The sequence below is a fragment of the Danio rerio genome, chromosome 2, assembly GCF_052040795.2.
Source record: "Danio rerio strain M-AB ecotype USA chromosome 2, GRCz13ab, whole genome shotgun sequence".
NCBI classification, from domain to species: domain Eukaryota; kingdom Metazoa; phylum Chordata; class Actinopteri; order Cypriniformes; family Danionidae; genus Danio; species Danio rerio.
Window position 1 is genome coordinate 24790991 of NC_141022.1, and position 19085 is coordinate 24810075.

General features: G+C 36.3%; 1 protein-coding gene across 1 annotated transcript; it reads left to right on the plus strand.

Annotated features, from left to right (window-relative positions):
• Positions 1 to 19041, plus strand: afg3l2 (AFG3 like matrix AAA peptidase subunit 2). Its single transcript, NM_001111197.1, is given in 17 exon segments — positions 1 to 107; positions 2366 to 2459; positions 2547 to 2627; positions 2724 to 2839; positions 4066 to 4218; positions 4327 to 4401; positions 5932 to 6056; positions 6178 to 6451; positions 6535 to 6672; positions 6752 to 6905; positions 8991 to 9098; positions 9184 to 9309; positions 9404 to 9514; positions 11462 to 11577; positions 11660 to 11860; positions 15740 to 15934; positions 17756 to 19041. Coding segments are annotated over 17 exon segments (2403 nt in total). The 5' UTR covers positions 1 to 14; the 3' UTR covers positions 17999 to 19041.
• The last annotated feature ends 44 nt before the right edge of the window (positions 19042 to 19085 follow it).

A 19085-nucleotide genomic window follows, 5' to 3' on the forward strand; every position in this document is an offset into this window, starting at 1 on the left:
CGCACAGTGCCATAATGGCACACCGATATCTGCATCTGTCAAGAGGCTGCAGGAACCTTCTTCACACTCTGCTGCCGAATGTCAGATCAACAAACCGCTTTCAGTCGGTAAATGTGGAGCTTGACTGTATTTGTGTGGATATTTCATCATGCATGAACCAAACATTATAAGCTGAGATTTGATCACAAACACGCATTCTGTCGTCTGTATGGTGGTTTTGTATTGTGTGCTGCAGACAGCACTGTTACAGACCGGGGAGATTGATAGTAAACAAGCGACGGCCTGTTTGACATTGCGTTGAGTAACATGTTGAGCTCTTATTATGTCACAGCCTCTTCACGTTAAATCTGTTGTACCTTTAACACCAAATGAAAACATCAGTCTGAGCTTTTGACTCTTATATATTCTCATATAATAATATGAAATCTTACGTTCATTTCACATACTGTTTTTGTAGTAAGTTATCTGTTAGAGATGGGCTAAAAGTGTGAATGTCAAATAGTAAGAAGATAAGTTACGTGAACAGGGTTTCTGCTGTTTATGTAAAATTATTATAAGTAATTTAAGGACTTTTAGAAAGACCAAATAAAAGAAAATGATGTAAAGGAACAGGAAATGTCAATGTTTTCTTTAAATAAACATTTATAGGGAGTAGACCATATTTTCTATTCATAACTCTTCAAAATGTGAAGATACGATTTGTACCATTACTTTTTAAAAGACATGTTAAGGATTGAACAACTCACCTCAAACATGAAAATATAGAAACAGTGCTTATTCAAACTTCTGATAACTCTGATTCTATTTCTCAAATTATGGGGTCTTTTTTTCCACTGATGTCTAGATTTCTACGAATTTAACACAATCAACCGGGAAGAAAAATTACAAATATGTATGAAAATTTTGCAATTTGTATGAAAAAAAAAATCTGCCATAACGTTCTGAAAAGAAATTTTATTAATTCAAATGGAAAAGCAATTTTCATACCCCGCTAACAATTGTTTGTTCTTGTTTTAAGCAGAATCAACTTAGTTTGATTTCTATTAAAGAAAACTTAATTTATTGATTTTGTCATTGTATATCTTGTTTTATGGATGTATAAATATTTGTATTAGTACGTTATTATACTTGGAAGTAGGGCTACACAATATTGGAAAAAAATGACATTGCAATATACTGCGATATTGAGTATAATTTTACCAGATGAAATAAATGGCTCAATATGGCAAGAATTAATCATTTTAGATAGATTGGGATGATTTTGTAGAGAAGTGCATTTGCATTAAATTTACTAAACCAGTCACGAGTGTTGATAAATGCAGTACAACAAAGACATAAACTAAATAAACAGTATTTTATGAATTTATGGAAGTTTAGCAGTATACAGTGCAAAACGTTAAATGACGCAGTATAATCTTCCTTATATTTATTTATATACATTTACAGTTTCTTAAAGTTGCAAACATTATCATTTTGTGTGCCTGAATGCTCAACATTGCAGATCATACAATGTGACTATTTTGGATGTGCATATTGAAATATCAATGCTGATATATTGTGCAGCCCTACTTGGAAGGCACTTTTTTGCACAGGGTTTCTGCAGGTTTCTTTAGATCAAATTTAAGAATTTTAAAGACTTTTTTATGGCCATTATGAATGAAATTTTAGGCTTATACAGGGCTAAACACTAATGATTTTTTCTGATGGTCCAGTTACTTCAGTAAATAGTTTTTAATTTGTATTAATGGAAAATCATGTAAAGGGATGTGTTGCTTTAGTTTTCTTTCCCTGCTTGGGGGATTTAATCAGGGCAATTTGCTGTAAACATGTCTAGTTTAGAGATGGATTATTGGTGATTGGGTAACTTTACTTGGACATAGGGAAATTAAGACCTGTTTAACAGGATTTAAGACCTACAACAAAACATTTACATGAATTTAAGAGTTTTTAAGGCCTAAAATTTAGTTTTTGAAATGTAAGACTTTTTAAGATCTTGCGGACACTGTTGCAGCTCATGCAAAATTGTATCCCATATGAAGTTTATGCTCAAAAAGGGACTTCAATTGTGGAAAGGTACATTTAGATCTTCTTTAGGCCTAAATAAATCCATAGATACCCTTACAAAAAGCACAGGAACCTGTATTTTTTCCAGGAGCTTAAAAGCTTTAGATTGTCAGTTGTTCTTACAGTAACAACTTCCTTCAGGTTCTCCAGGATATATTTATAATATCTGAGGTGTCTTGAGGAATTTAGATGTTCTCCAAAGGGAACCAAAATTGTGCCATGAGTATTTTTTGGTATCTTAAATTTGTTTTTGATAAGTTGAGTCTGTATATTTATTATGTCAATGTTTTTGCATTTTAAGGTCCAAGGTGTTGGACAAATTGTCCTAGACAGAAGATCCTTGCTCTCTCAGGTCTTGGGTACTTATAGAAGATTAAGCTCCAAACCTCCTAAAGGTGTGAAAGTCACTGGAAATGCAGTATTCTAAGCTAAGTTGTGTTTTAACTTATTTGTTAATGGCATTTTGTCTTTTTGCATTGAAGGTTTTGAAAAATACTTCCCTAATAATAAAAATGGGGGTCCAAAAAACAGTGAGCCCACGCCATCCAACGCTGAAGTCAAGGGTAATATTTCTGACCAGCTTAAAGTTCAAGGTAATGGCTTTCATATGATTATGATCTTTATAATCTTTTTTGTTTTGTCTGTCTATTTTAAACCAGAGGCCAAACCAACCAATTCTCAGAAAACCACAGGTGGAGGTGGAGGTGGAGGTAGTGGAGGAGGAAAACGAGGGGGACGGAAAGATGAATCCACCTGGCAAAGCCGTATTCAAAAGGTTAAACATCATGTTATTATTAGTTGTGCTGTAAGATTTTTTTTTTTAATTCAATGTTTGTTGTAATCTCTTTAAAAAAAACCAATAACATTTTGTTATCATCGCTCTGCAGTGAGAGTGGTTGAGCTCAAGCACATCAAATTAAAAGCAAACGAAAAGCATCTTGAAGGGGGCGGAGCATGTCAGATATTAGAGAGCATTTGATTATTCAGAAAGTTAGATGAGAAACTGAAGAATGAAGTGACGTCAAAAAACGTTGACCATTTTAGGCAGAATAACAAACTGTAAGATTTGCATGTTCATATCTTCTATTTTAAAAAAAACAAATAACTTTCTTTTAAATTCACAGGACCTTTTCTGCGCACCCTGTTCACACAGATAGATACATCATTTGTGTGTCCACGTGCAGCACAGCCACCTGAGGGGCACACATTTTCAATACTTTAAGCCAAGTTATTTCCTTCTTTGGCCATCTTTAAAACTGCCTCTCGGACACTATGCATTCTGATTGAATGGGTGCTTGCCAAGGTCACGATTCAATTTCATATTAGGAATCACCAGTAAAATTAAACAACTCTCTCTTTAGTTTCACTTCTAAATGTTTGAATTACACAAAATCCACAGAAAATGTATCTCCAGCAGAAAAGATATCCAAAGATCCTGTTTTGATTTGTAAAGAAATAGTTTTTGAAACTAATTAAGAAACATGTTGAGAAATGTTTCTCAAAATAAAATATATATTGTGAAAAAAAGTGGAAAAAAAGTTGTTGTTTTTACCCAGACATTTGAAAAGAATATATTTTAGAGCAATAGTCACAATACTGTGAAATTTGGATATTTTTATCCAAGGTTATCATACCGCCAGAATCATATACCAGCCCATGCCTATTCAAAACTTTGCGAGTGACATGTATTGTGTATTCTACAGTCTTTGGCTAAAGTAAGCATTTTTCTCAAATCTCTTACTGCACCTGTAATGATTGTACAAATTTAGCATACGTGACGAGAAAAGTCTGTTGTTTCATTGTAAGAGTAAGTCATGACATTTTTAATTTACAATATATTTCTAAAAATCTTGCAGATTAAGATTGGGGTGTAATTAAAGTTTTAAGTCTCAAAACAATTTGGCAATATGGTGTATGTTAAATAGTCAAGAAAATGATTTGATCTCTTACATTTTTCTCCATTTAATATCAACTTATTTTTTTTTTGTCCCTCTCATTCAGGGTGAATTTCCTTGGGATGATAAAGAATTTCGTATGTATTTCCTGGGTGGAACAGCCTTCTGGCTAGCTATGGGCTATTATTTCTTCATTCGAGATGGAGGAAGGGAGGTCACATGGAAAGACTTTGTCAATAGTTATCTTGCAAAAGGAGTGGTATGTGTTTACTTACAAGATCTTTTTTATCAATCAATATCGTTTGCTGTTTCTTTCCAGGAACGCATGAACATTGACCCTTGGGGTTATGTATTGAATCTTTTCTAGGTTGACAGGTTGGAGGTTGTAAACAAGCGATATGTAAAAGTCATCTTTACTCCTGGTAAAACTCCAGTTGACGGGGTGAGTTTATTTAGGAGGATTGCATACAGTTCTTTTTTCAATACTGCATACATTAGTGCTGTGCGATTTGGGGAAATGTCTAATTGCATCTAATATATCTATTTGCAACAGATATTGTGATTTTCGATTTGATTAACGATTTCATTTTGTATTCAAGCTTCAGCTCAATATTCTGTATCGTAACTTCTTACTGAAGTTAAAAAAAGGAACTGAAAAAATATTAAGTTACTCCAACATTTATTCAGATAGTTTTTAAAATATTCAGCAATTAAACACTCATTTTTTTCTAGAGCAAACAGTGAATACAAATAAATGGACTTCACCTTTCTATCAACAAGCTGAACTCAAATTAGGGAGATGGTGTAGCATATTATACAAACAAAATAATAATAATTATAAAAACGAGTGGGAGGAGACGCACGATTTTCAGGAGATTATCATTTGTTTACGGGCATCCGGGAGTCTCTATGCATAAGCGGGAGACTCCTGGAACTTTGAGGAGACTGGCATCCTCTTGCGATTAGATATTCGCAGCGTTTCAAATCGCTATTGCGATTCTATTTCGATTAATCGAACAGCCCTAGAATACATGTTGTTTATTATTTCAGCCAAAACCAACAATATTTAGCATATAATCAAATAAATTACCAAAGTAGCCCACAAAGACTGACAGGGTAACATAAACTACTGCTCACAATTTTGGGGTCAATAATGCTCACATTTCTTAAAGAGTCTCAGATGAAATTGGAGATTTATTCTTTCAAAACTAAGATTGTCTGATTGATCAGATGGCTCAAGTCTGTTATGATTGTTTTACTGCTTATAATGCCAAGTCTGAGTTTAACTCTGAGCCTGAAATGCTTAGACCAGGGGTCACCAATCCCGGTCCTGGAGGGCCGGTGTCCCTGCAGGGTTTAGCTCCATCTTGCCTCAACACACCTGCTTGGATGTTTCAAGTATACCTAGTAAGACCTTGATTAGCTTGTTCAGGTGTGTTTGATTAGGGTTGGAGCTAAAATCTGCAGGGCACCGGCCCTCCAGGAACAAGTTTGGTTACCACTGGCTTATACGTTTGTATGAAGTGAAGTGGGTTTTCTGCAAATGAAACATTTCTCATTTCATAAATGGGTACAATGCTTAGACATTGTAGATATTACGGGACAGTAATGATGGCGCCAATTTGATCTTATCCATTTAAACTTGAGACCGGTGATGAAACATTAGAAGTTGATCAATCAAAACCTCCAAGACTTAAGCAAGACTACATATTTGGAGACCTCTTAGTTTCTCTATATCGAACACGATGAAACGTAATATTTGAGAAGCCATAATGGGGCACTTTACAGAAAACATACTTTGTATTATATTGGTTTGTTTGTGTTTATTTTTGATCATTTCAGCCTTGGTGACTATAAGAGACTTTCTTTGATTAACCTTATACTTTTAAACATTTACATAACTAGGGGACATTTTTCTCATCCCTGTAACATTGTAATGACAAACAAATACTGTGGTCATTTCTTCAAACAGCAATATGTATGGTTCAACATCGGCAGTGTGGACACATTTGAGCGGAACTTGGAGACGGCTCAGCTGGAGCTGGGCATTGAAGGAGAAAACAGACTGCCAGTGGTCTATTCTGCTGAAAGTGATGGGTGAGATAGTGTCTTTTATATTTGCAACTTACAATTTATAATGAGACCTCAAAATTGCATTTAGATTTAAGCATCTTCTCTCAAATTGGAGAATTTAATGATGTGTGATTTTATTTTTCAGGTCGTTCCTCCTCAGCATGTTACCCACCGTCCTGATCATTGGGTTCCTGCTTTTCATGTTAAGGAGAGGGCCAGCAGGGGCAGGGAGGCCTGGCAGGGGAATGGGTGGACTCTTCAGCGTCAGCGAAACCACTGCCAAAGTACTACGAGACGAGATCGACGTCAAGTTCAAGGATGTGGCCGGCTGTGAGGAGGCCAAGCTGGAGATCATGGAGTTTGTCAACTTCCTTAAGAACCCAAAGCAGTACCAGGATTTGGGTGCCAAAATTCCAAAGGTAGCACAAGACCTTTAAATAACATTGTGAAGCTGCCAAAGAGATTGGGTGAGATTTCAACATTGTTTAATCCTATTGTTTAGGGGGCCATTTTGACTGGACCCCCAGGCACAGGAAAGACTTTACTAGCCAAGGCCACTGCAGGAGAGGCCAATGTCCCCTTCATCACTGTGAATGGGTCAGAGTTCTTGGAGATGTTTGTAGGAGTTGGACCGGCCAGGGTAAAGACATTTCTGTTTCTTGTTATTGTTTTTCATCCGCTTTGTTGTTGTTGTGACTAAACACTCTGTTTTTGGCTAGGTACGGGATCTTTTTGTATTAGCACGGAAGAATGCCCCATGTATTCTGTTCATAGATGAGATTGATGCTGTGGGAAGAAAGAGAGGCCGAGGGAACTTCGGTGGACAGAGTGAACAAGAGAACACACTCAACCAGTTACTAGTGGAGATGGATGGTTTGTATCTTGATAACAGTAATTATTACATTTATTGTCCATTAGGTGAATAGTCGATCTGTGCTTAATTGTTAATCAACTGAAAAAAGTTTGTTTTAGGGATCTTTAATCAAAGCCTGACCATTTACTTCTGTGATGGGAATAGCGATCCATCTCTGTTGACGTCAGTTTTGGGGCTTCAACCACAATATTCTTAACCACGCTGTTTGTTTGCTAAGAGTTTGCTTTTAATGCGCAAACAAAAAGCCTCGCACTTACTATCATTTGCAAGGCAAGTTTATTTATTTAGCACATTTCATACACAGTTGCAATTCAAAGTGCTTTACACAAACAGGAATAAAAGAGACTAGTATAAAAAAACAAAAACAAATAATATATAAAAAGATGAAAACAGCGTAAAGACAGTTTTTCCATATTCCAAAACACCAGTGTATCATAGTTTCTCATTTTACTCTGGGACTTTCCCATTCTATTGGACGTCTCCAACAGATTAGATTTTTTCACCTAAAAATCGAAAAGCGAAGCTTTACAGCTCTAATTTCCCAAATTTCAACTTTCTTCGCACGGCCCCCGATTTCTACCCCCTCCTGTGAGTAGATCACTTGAGCTAGCTAAACTTAATAAAAGGTATTAATCTCAGCCAGATGCCAGGGACTTTACCCCCGCAATAGATTATCTGTGGCAAGTCACGTCTCGGATCTCACTTATTGTAATTACGCTGCTATCCCATAGAGACAGATCTACCAGTATGGTGATGGCCCAAATGAAATCTTTTAACTGCCCAATCAGATACAGTTTTTCCATATTCCATTTGGAGTTACATAAGCATTCTGCAATAAAAGTCTCTGCTAATTCTGGTTCACGTGGACTAAGTATTTACACTTTTTCAGCTTTGATTCGGTTAATTCCTTGGCACATACCATCGCAGCTGTGTGATCAGTCTAGGCTGGTCACTGGAGCATACGATCACACTAGTGTGATTAGAACATTGCATCACATCATCAGCTGCCATATTCATATCTGCTTTTCTTCGATGACTGCCACTGAGCCAGAGGAAAATCATGTGCTGTGATTGTCATAAATCACAATTTATCATTGCTTTTAAACAAATAATGCTTATTTTAGGTGTCTCCATTGAAGCATAGACTAACATGGTGGTGCCCATCTGCATCATAGATCAAATACATGATCATTATTAAGCTGTTCATTAAACAACAAAATAAATGTTTTGACATATATTTGAGCATTGGGATATCAGATATTTGACCATATAAATAGGTTTTTCACAAAAAGGGGGAACTATAAAAAAAAATGTATATAATTATATAAATCATTGTGGCTGTGGTGTCATGTGATACATGATGATGGGGGTGAGGTGGGCTGGGGGGTCAGCTAGATTATTTCAAATATCAATGTGAAGGGATTAGAAAAACTATTGTGCTTGTTTTATTAGTATTTTTTAAAGTGTGAACACTGCCATCTGAACCTTGGTTTGCAAACAAACTAGGAAAATCTGAAAAAGATAGGTCTGTCTGCTATTTTCCAATGAACTCTAGAATGGTTTAACTGAAATGTTTACATGACAGTCAGAAACCAAAGGCATTCAAATTAACCAAAAATAGCAGTTGGTGGCATTTTTTTTTGTCTGGGCCAAGAAAATCATGCTAGGGCGTGAAAAACCCTAAACAACACTTTAATTTCTTCATAAAGTAGTAAATTAATATAAAAACATTTACTGGTCATAAACTCTAAATACTTTGTGTAAGATCATAGACATATTTTCGGAGCTTTCCTCTGGATGGTCCAGTTTCCCCCACAGTCCAAAGACATGCGCTATAGGTGAATTGCATGAACTAAATTGACTGTAATGTATGAGTGTGTGTGCGAATGTGAGATTGTATGGGTGTTTCCTAGAACTGGGTTGCAGCTGGAAGGGCATCTGCTGCATAAACCATATGCCTGAATAGTTGGCGATTCTCTCTGGTGACCTCTGATAAATAAGGAACTAAGCTGAAGGAAAATGAATCAATGAATGATCTGATGTAACTATTAATGCTAATGTCCATCTCTTTCTTTCCTTTGTAGGTTTTAACACTGCTACTAATGTTGTAGTGCTGGCTGGCACAAACAGACCAGATATTCTAGATCCAGCTCTAATGAGGCCTGGACGCTTCGATAGACAGATATATATCGGTAAGGAGTTTGTCACTTTTTATTTTAATGCTCACCAATGCTGTAATTACAGCACATTTAAACAATTCTATGCAAATGCTTGCAGGACCACCGGATATCAAAGGTAGAGCTTCCATATTCAAAGTCCACCTGAGACCATTAAAGCTGGAAGCAGAGCTGGACAAGGAAGCTCTGGCACGGAAAATGGCTGCTCTAACACCTGGTTTTTCAGGCATGTAAAGGCTTTATACTGTACATTTGGGTTACTTTTTGAAGTGTATATTGAGCTTAACGGTTCAACGGATTTGTTTTTCTTCTTCTGACAGGTGCGGACATCGCTAATGTGTGCAATGAGGCTGCACTAATTGCAGCTCGCCACCTTTCTGATGCCATCAACCAAAAACATTTCGAGCAAGCCATTGAAAGAGTAATTGGGGGTAAGAGAAAAATGGGATATTTGACAATTTCACTCACATTAGAGTGCATTCATAGCAAAATGATATTAATTGCATAGTTTGGATGGGAAGTAAGATTGGATGTCAATTCAGATGCCCTGCTGCTATTCCAATTCACAAGCTCGACTAAGTATTGATAGCATAACTGAACATGCTTTGGAAATCTTAAACATTTTTCAGTTTTGAGAGCATGTTTTTAATTGGTCTTTGAAAAAAAATATTAAAATGTTTCGAAAATTTTAATTTTCCAAAGCTAAAGGTCGTAACCATCAGAATTAAAACAAAACTATTGATGAAATAATTCCCTTTGAGTGCATTAAAGCTAGAACATAAGATTTGTTTTTAATTAAAGTGATAGTTCTGTCAAAAAAGAAACATTTACTCGCCCTCAAAGGGTTTCATTCCTCTGAGTTTTTTTCTCCTGTTGAACACTAACGAATATCTCTAAAAAACTTTTTAAACTTTTTTTTTCCAACATTTGTCAAAATATCTTCTTTTATGTTCAACAGAAAAAAAGAAACTCAGACAAGTTTGTGAGTTTGAGTTGAGAAAGGTTGAGTAAATGATGACAGAATTTAAATATTAGGGTGAACTGTACCTTTAAATCGCAAAAAAAAAAAAAAATTAAATAAAGAAAGAACTTGTCCATGGTATTTACATATATAAATGCACTGTATATATGTACATATATTAAGACAAACAAACTCATGTATAGATAATAAACATTGCTTAAAATAAAATTCTACAAACATTGATTAATATAATGAGCAACCAAACACATTTCGCCAGGAGGATTGTTTTTTTGCTGTTTCTTCTTTAATGAAACTGCATAAACATTGAACTATCATGCTGCCGTTGCTTTCAGATTTTATACATGGAGACATGATTGATTGTTTACGTAAATACTCAGCAAGATATTACGTTGCTAGATAGATGTTATTTCGCATTTCTGTTTGCAATAACCAAAAAAATTGGGGTAAAATTAGCTCTTTTTCTGCAAACTGGTTCAAGTATTTACAAAACAAAAATATACCTGCAGTTGAAGTCAGGATTATTCGCCCCCCTTTTTATTTTTCCCCTATTTCTGTATAACAGAGAGCAGATTTTTTCTACACATCATAGTTTTAATAACTCATTTCTAATAACTGATTTATTTTATCTTTTACATGATGACAGTAAATAATATTTGACTAGATATTTTTCAAGACACTTCGATACAGCTTAAAATAACATTTAAAAGCTTAACTAGGTTAATTAGGTTAACTAGGCAGGTTAGGGTAGCTTAAAGGGGCTAATAATTTTGACTTTAAAATGTTTTTAAAAAGATTAAAACTGCTTTTATTCTAGCCGAAATAAAACAAATAAGACTTTCTCCAGAAGAAAAAAATATTATCAGACATACTGTGAGAATTCCCTTGCTCTGTTAAACATCATTTGGGATATATTTAAAAAAGAAAGAAAAAATCGGGGGGCTAATAATTCTGACTTTAACTGTATCTGTTTCCTTCACTTTTTTAATGGCAAACCTTTTTCATCAAGCTCTTTCATGTTTCTTTACAATGGTATGGTAACATTTAAACTACTGTATACAGAAGAATCTACCTTTCTCTTTTTGTCGTTATCACCCAGCTCAACAAAGCTTCCCCTTTGTCGTTAGTTTGCTAAGAGTTTGCTTTTAATATGCAAAAACAAAGCCCTGGATTTACTTTTGGTTGGAGGTACATGCACATACTGAAGTCTCAGCAACTTCTGATTCACATGGTCCAAGCATTCACGCTCTTTCAGCTTTGAATCTATTAACCCTTTGCCACATGCAATCACAGTGGTATGATCAGTCATGGCTGGACAATGGAGCAAAAAGAAAGGTTTATCTGAAAAGTCGATTTTTTTTTCATACCAGCATTAATGATGAGCTCTGTGCATGTTTAGGTCTTGAAAAGAAGACTCAGGTCCTCCAGCCAGAGGAGAAGAAGACAGTAGCCTATCATGAGGCTGGTCATGCTGTAGCCGGCTGGTTTCTTGAGCACGCTGACCCCTTGCTTAAAGTAAACCTCACCCTGAATGACCTGCATTTTAATACTCTGGTGCTGTTTTAAATGTACTCAGTCATATGATCAATCATTTCAGGTGTCCATTATCCCACGTGGAAAGGGTTTAGGCTACGCCCAGTATTTGCCCAAAGAGCAGTATCTGTACACCAAGGAGCAGCTGCTGGACAGGATGTGCATGACTCTGGGTGGACGTGTGTCTGAGGAGATCTTTTTCGGCCGAATTACCACAGGGGCGCAGGATGACCTGAAGAAGGTGACACAGAGTGCCTATGCACAGGTACGTCACACATGTTTTCATCATCGCCTGTTAGAAAGTATCATCGGTGGTTTAAATAAATGGAGGATTTGACACTTTGATTGGCATCTGTGCTATTTTAGTGGCCCAGGTTTATAGACCTTTTTCTTTGTTGCTGCAGGCACCATAGCGGCCAGCACCTTCCTGTCAGATGCTTGGAATTTTCATTTAGAATTGTCATTAGTGAGAGCAGCGTTTCTCAACTGGAAAACACTTTTCGAGTGGATTATAGAGTGTTTTTGTGATGCACATCGCACAACTTTGATTTTGAAAGATGTGTGTTAAAACTGTTATGCTTCGGTCAGATGCGGTTCAAGCGTGAAAGAAAAACGTTCTCCTAATTTAGTGTCTGCCATCAGATGAGATGTTGAAAAACAGCATGTGTGTTCCCAACCTGTCAGCTCTTTTACTGTGCTCAGCTACGGGCTCTTCGAGTGTGCAGCGCACACACATCACATGTAATACATCACTGCGTTGTATAGAGCAAACCATATTACTGGCATGAAACTTAACAGGTATGCACTTTCCAAAAATGACCTAATATACAAATAAAAGTATGTTACTGATATACTATTCTGGCTGATTTGCATGTTGATTCTAACGGGGAGCATGGAGCATACAAGTTTCATGTATGTGTATCAAACATTATGGGGAATATTTGTTTGGGTTGGTTATTATGGAGTCAATCTATGGCCACATATACTAGCAAAATAAAAAAAAGAATGTTTTGCAAACAAACAATAAAGTAGAGCGAAAAATAAATAAATAAGTCCAAATATATTTTTTAAAAAAAGCAAAAATGTATTTTTGAGAAATAAAATTTATTTTTGCTAACAAAAATAGAGAACTGCAAAGAGAAAATTAAGCTTTGAGAAATAAAAGTAACATTTGCAAACAAAATAAGAACCCCAAAAAACAATATATATTTTCAATAAAAAGAATATATATATATTTGCAAAACATTTTTATAGCATTGCCTTCACAAAACAATTGCATTGCTCATTTGTTTATTAGTCAACTGTGAGTGTGCGATGCTGTTTTCACTTTGCACTTCACATTTCTGTGCATTTCACTTTGTGGCCCTGATTTGACAAGGGGGCGGAACTTGGGTATTTATGACAGGCCAGGACTGCCTCTATTTAAAGAGCCCATATTATACATGAAATAGGGTCATATCTTGGTTGTAAGGGTCTCCAACAACAGTCTAATATGCATGCAAGGTCAAAAAACACTTTCGTGGTCTTATAATCTGCATTTATTTTTACCTAATTATCCCAGCGACTCCTGTATGAATCGTCCAGTGATTCATTTGTTCCCAAACCCCTCCTTAGCGCGAAGCTAATCTGCGCTGATTGGACCAATGACAGCCTGTTGCGATTGGTCGACTGCCTTCAGTCAGAGTGAAATGCCAAACAGCTAATCAGCAATATAAAAGTAATCACAGTTCATACACGCTCGATAGTGTAGGCGTGGATTTTAGCTGACAGTGGGTCAATGTAAATACAGTCGATGGACTTGAAAATTTAGACGACTAACTATTTTATTGAGCAAAAACTCCAAAAACTGTCGAGGAGATCTCATAGCTTGTCTCACTCTGCTCTTTTCACAGACACACACACACATTGCCCTCGTCCTTGCGCGCGCGCGCACACACACACACACACAAAAACACACACACACACACCTCCGGATGACAACGCGCGCGCGCGCACACACACACAAACACACACGCATACCTCCGGACGACAGCGCACGCGCACACACACACTACTCCTCCACAGAGCTCCCTAAACAAAGCAGCACGCGTCGCGCTTTTAACCTGTCTTTGCACGTGATAAGAGAATATAGCCAGTTAACCTGATACAGTACACACGGTTACAAGTAACAAATCACAACTAAATACATTTGCAAGCTAGAGTCAACGAGGCAACATCTTTAATTGCACGTACTTACACTTGAGAAATGGAGGAAGAAACCCATCCTGACGTCCATCAGTAAGTTACTCTTTACTGATCCTTCCTTTAACAAACGCCGATGAAGTATTCTTTGTAGCATGTAGTTTCCAACTGCTTGGTTATAATGCTGAGGTTTCATCTTTGGGTAGACCCTCGATAATATCCATCTGCAGTGCGACTTCAATCGACCGGCATGTTTGTGTGCATGTGTTTGTGGGTGTGTGTGTGTGTCTGGGTTTCTGCGTCAGAGGGCGGGGCCTCAGGTTTGAAATCTCCCGGGTTTGCGCGTGCACGTGAATAACTTGGTTTCGTTCGTACGTCATGGCGAAACACCTAATGACTCGGTATCAAGGCGACTCGTTTGAAGCACTATGAGTCGACTCTTTTATAGATGAATCAACCGTTTTAAACACTGTACTCTTACAGATTTAAGCCTTAGCTGGATACTTCACTTCACTTAGAGCTGTGTTACACACTACATGGAGGGGCATTTTCAAAAACCCATAATATGGGCTCTTTAAGCCACGTCATCATTTGCTTGCCAACCACCATAAAACTTTGAAAGAAGAAGCAGAAGCATGGCTGAGCAGAGGCACACGAGAGAAGTTCAGTTTTGTCTAATTGATAGTTAGTTGTTAGTAGCCCCCTTGTCAAATCTTGGCCACAAGTGCAAAGTAAGAACCGCATCGCAAACTCTTGGTTGACTAAAAATCAAATCAAAGTGAGCATTGCAATTGACTGGACGGGTTTTGTAAAGGCAATGCTATAAAAAGTGTTTTGCAAATAATTTTTTTTTTTTTATTGCAAATATTTTTTTTTTGCACTGCTTAATTTTTATTTGCCGTTTTTTTTTTTTTTTGCAAATGTATTTTTTCTTAAAACTTAATTTACCCCTTGCAGTTTATTTTTTGTTAGCAAATGAATATTTTATTTCTCAAATAAATTTTTTTTAGATTTTTAGACGTTTGCATTTATTTATTTATTTTTCTGAATACTTAATTTTTTGTTTGCAACACTTATTTTGCAAGTATGTATGGCTCTAGATTGACTCTATAGGTTATATATTTGAAAAAAAGAGAAAAAGGTTTACTTCAGTGATGACGATGCTCCATTTAAATGACACATGATATGCTGTCTGATGACAAGGGTAAAATGTCTCGCAGCGGGTGCATTTCATTCCCATAACATCACATTTTTAAATACTCAGTCCAGGAGGTGGCGCTGATCAACATAAGTATTAGTTCAAAGACTTAAAATGCAGGTTATACACATTAAAAGTATCGTTTCAAAGCTGTCCAAATGTGAATCTTTTATATGCATAAAGCTGCCACCAGAAGTTCCAAGCATCCTCCTTACACATACATGCAAAGCATAATGGGTAACAATTTTGGATTCTATGAAAAAGCTCTATATGATTGAACAATGTAATTTAGTACAGATAATTTTTTTTGTCTGATAACACATTTGGTAAATGGTGTATTAACCGCCTGTCAGATATGTCTCTTAAGGATGTATGAATTTAATCACAGGTGACATTCACAATGAAAATATTACAAGAGATTTCTGTTTTAGAAATGAGCTTTAGCTTTCTATTCATCAGAATCCCTGGAAAAAAAAGTTTACTTCAAAATATTTGGCAGAATAGCTGCTTCATTAATAATAATTAACATCATTAACAATTAATAATAATAATTAATAATTAATAATTAACATCATTAATAATAATTAATAGTACAAAATGTTTCTTGACACCAAATCAGTATTTTAGATCGTGTAATAATGAGGCTAAATAACCACATTTGTCCTCTCAGGAATTATGTGTGTAAATGTGTGTGAGGATATAAATCAATGAAATGAAAGGAACTGTTTAATGTATTTAATGTAAATGTTGTTTTTCCCTCTACAGATTGTGCAGTTTGGCATGAATGAGAAGGTGGGACAGGTGTCGTTTGACCTGCCTCGGCAAGGAGAGCTTGTTCTAGAGAAACCCTACAGTGAGGCCACGGCACGTCTTATTGACACTGAGGTCAGAAATCTCATCAGCACAGCATACGAGCGAACGCAACAACTGCTCTCTGACAAGAAGCCTGAGGTGGAGAAGGTACAGCAAACTTTTGCCAGATTACATCAGAATGGCACATACACTCCAGTCACTTTACAACGTTTTGAAAGAAGTCTCTTCTACTCACCAAGGCTACATTTATTTAATCAAACGTCAAATAAATACAGTAATATTATATAATAATAGCTGTTTTCTGTTTTAAAATATTAAGTAAATTTTTGAAGCATCAATACTCAAGTCTTTGAAATTCAAAAATAATTCTAACATACTGATTAGCTACTCACAATTGTTGCTTAGTCGTTTATGATTGACGTCCTTAATATCAGTTTTGAGAATCTATTTTTTGTGAAAAGTGATGACAGCTTCTAAAAGTGTCTGAGAGGCATCCCCTTTTTGCCCAGTAGGTCAACCTTGTGTTTTATTTGCTAATTTTGTTGCTTTTTTTAAGATAAATATATATATATATATTATATAAATATAATATATTTATTATATTACTTCAAAATACTTGTAGATCTGATAAGCTTTTTATATCAATGGACAATATTTCGATATTAATGTTTCACAATGTTCATACACTACATTATTTGAATCTACCAAGCTTAGTTTACAATGTTTACATAGTTCTACTTACAAAAAATCAAAATCCCAAATATCAGTAATGTCAACAGATAGTTAAGATTAATGTCAGTTTTAATGTTATTGATTAATGCTCTTACTTTACAGATTTCATTCATTCATTTTCCTTCTGCTCCCTGGTTTATCACAGCAGAATGAACGACCACTTACTTCACAGATATATTTTAAATTTCAGGTGGTTTGTGTAATGTGTTTTATGTTTGGTAAAATAATTTCCAATGACATCTTCATTTTCAACTAATTACACTGTCTGGTTCCAATTGGTGGATTTAGAGGGTTTTGCATAAAAAGCAGACATGGATTTAGCTGGTTTTAACGCAAAAGAAAATTTACCTTGTTAAAAAACGAAGAATTGTCTAAAGTGACATTTTTGAAAAAAAATTATTTTATTAACCATCTAATGACCTTTTCATTACTTATAAAATGAAACTTCTGAACCTTATCAGAGGAGCCAGATAGAAAATGCACATTTGCAAGAAAAAAGAGGTCTGATGGATTTAAAGGTTTTTGCATCTGAACTCTGCATATATCCCAAAAATACTAAACACCACAACTGTTTTCAGCATCAATGATAATCAGAAATGTACATGGATCATGTGACACTAAAGACTGGTGAAATGATGCTGAAAATTCATCTTTGAATACCAGGAATAAATGACATTATAAAATACATCAATATAATAGTGGTGTCATGGTGGTGCAGTGGAAAGTCGCTGGTTCGAGAACCGGCTAGATCACTTGGTGTTTCTGTGCAGAGTTTGTATTTTCTCCCCGTGTTCGCGTGGGTTTCCTTCAGTGCTCTGGTTTCCCCCACAGGTCCAAACACTTGCGCTATAGATTAATTGGGTTGGCTAAATTGGCTGTAGTGTTTGTGTGTGAATTGAGTGTGTGTGGATGTTTCCCAGTGATGGGTTGCAGCTGGAAAGGCATTCGCTGCATAAAACATATGCTGGATAAAGGGACTAAGCTGAAAAAAAAAACGAATGAATGAATCAATATAAAAATTAAAATAAAGTTAAAATAATAAGAAGAATAAGAATATAAATCAGTTCTTTTAAATTGAAATAACATGTCACTATATTATTTAATTATATGTAAAAGTATTCTATCCCTATTTTAAAACATTTTAAAAGTCCTACTGGTCCCAAACTTGTGACCTAGGGTGTACATTTGTGTACAGTCAATTTTGTGCTTTCAGTAATTCTCTTTGTTTACCACCAGGTGGCACTGCGTCTTCTAGAGAAGGAGGTTCTGGACAAAAACGACATGGTTGAGCTGCTGGGCAAAAGGCCGTTTGCTGAGAAGTCAACTTATGAGGAGTTTGTGGAGGGAACGGGGAGTGTGGATGAGGACACATCGCTGCCGGAGGGCCTGAAGGACTGGAATAAGGAGCGCGGCAGTGAGAAGGAGGAAAGCACTGAAGAGCAGGTGGCCCGGCAGATCACTGGCGGGATGCCCTTCTGAGCACACCCATCCACCCGGACCACTGACGGTCAGAGCACTTATTTATCAGACGAGAAGCGCTAATCTGACAGACACTGAGGCAAGTAAACTGTTCTTGAAGGGAGCCGGGTTTACTCTGTAGTGAGGGTTGGACTTGCGTTGTGTACAGTAGGGTGTTTGTGAAATATAAACTTGGGCTGAAGTTCAGCAAAATCATCAGAAAGCATCTTCTTTTGAAGATGGGGAGTGTTTTATTTGACACATCAGCGCTTTGCCAAAAAAAAAAAAAGAAGTAACAATAAGGCTAAAGCGCTGTAGATTGACTGGAAAATTCTCTCTAGTCATTTCAATTTTGTTATTCAATGACCAAGAAGATGTGCTAATATCTATCTACATTCAACAGAAATCATCTGTGAGCTTTGCCTCTGATATGCACAGCGATGTTGTCTCTATTTCTGTACATTTACTGTAGATTCCAGTTCAAAACTGCCGCCGTTTTGTGACCTTACATGCAGGTCCGTTTGCAGTGCTGCTTGCTAAAAGACTGAAATCTACAATCATGAATGTCATGAACTGTGCACACATTCACTCGGGTTGACTGACATACTCTTCTCTCACCGATTCTTGCACTGGCATGGGCATCGGCCTTTGGTTATCCATGTTACTTTATGTGTTTATGAACACGTCCTTTAATTGAACATCATTTTTTGAAGCCTTTTTTTTCCGTTGAAGCTTGTTTGGGTGATTTACAAGCAAGGCAGCTGCTCTCTGTGGTGCAGATCGATTCAACTGTTCAAATTGGATTAATTGTACTCTACACAGGCTGCATTTGTGTGAAAGAAGATGTAGACGCAGTTCATTATGTTGGTGATGAGCTTATGAAGGTGTGTGATTCTGACAGTATATTCTGTATTTATTCAACAGTACAAATCCAAGCTTTGAGGATGATAACAACATAATCTTAGTTTTCAGCAAGACATCAGCAGGTATACAACACCTAAATGTGTATTTTGTTCTGTGAAAAAAAAATGTCCAGAATCTGAATAAATCCACATAAACTTCAAGTCATTTCTCTTTAGTTCTTCTTGATAACTCCGTTTTGTTTCTG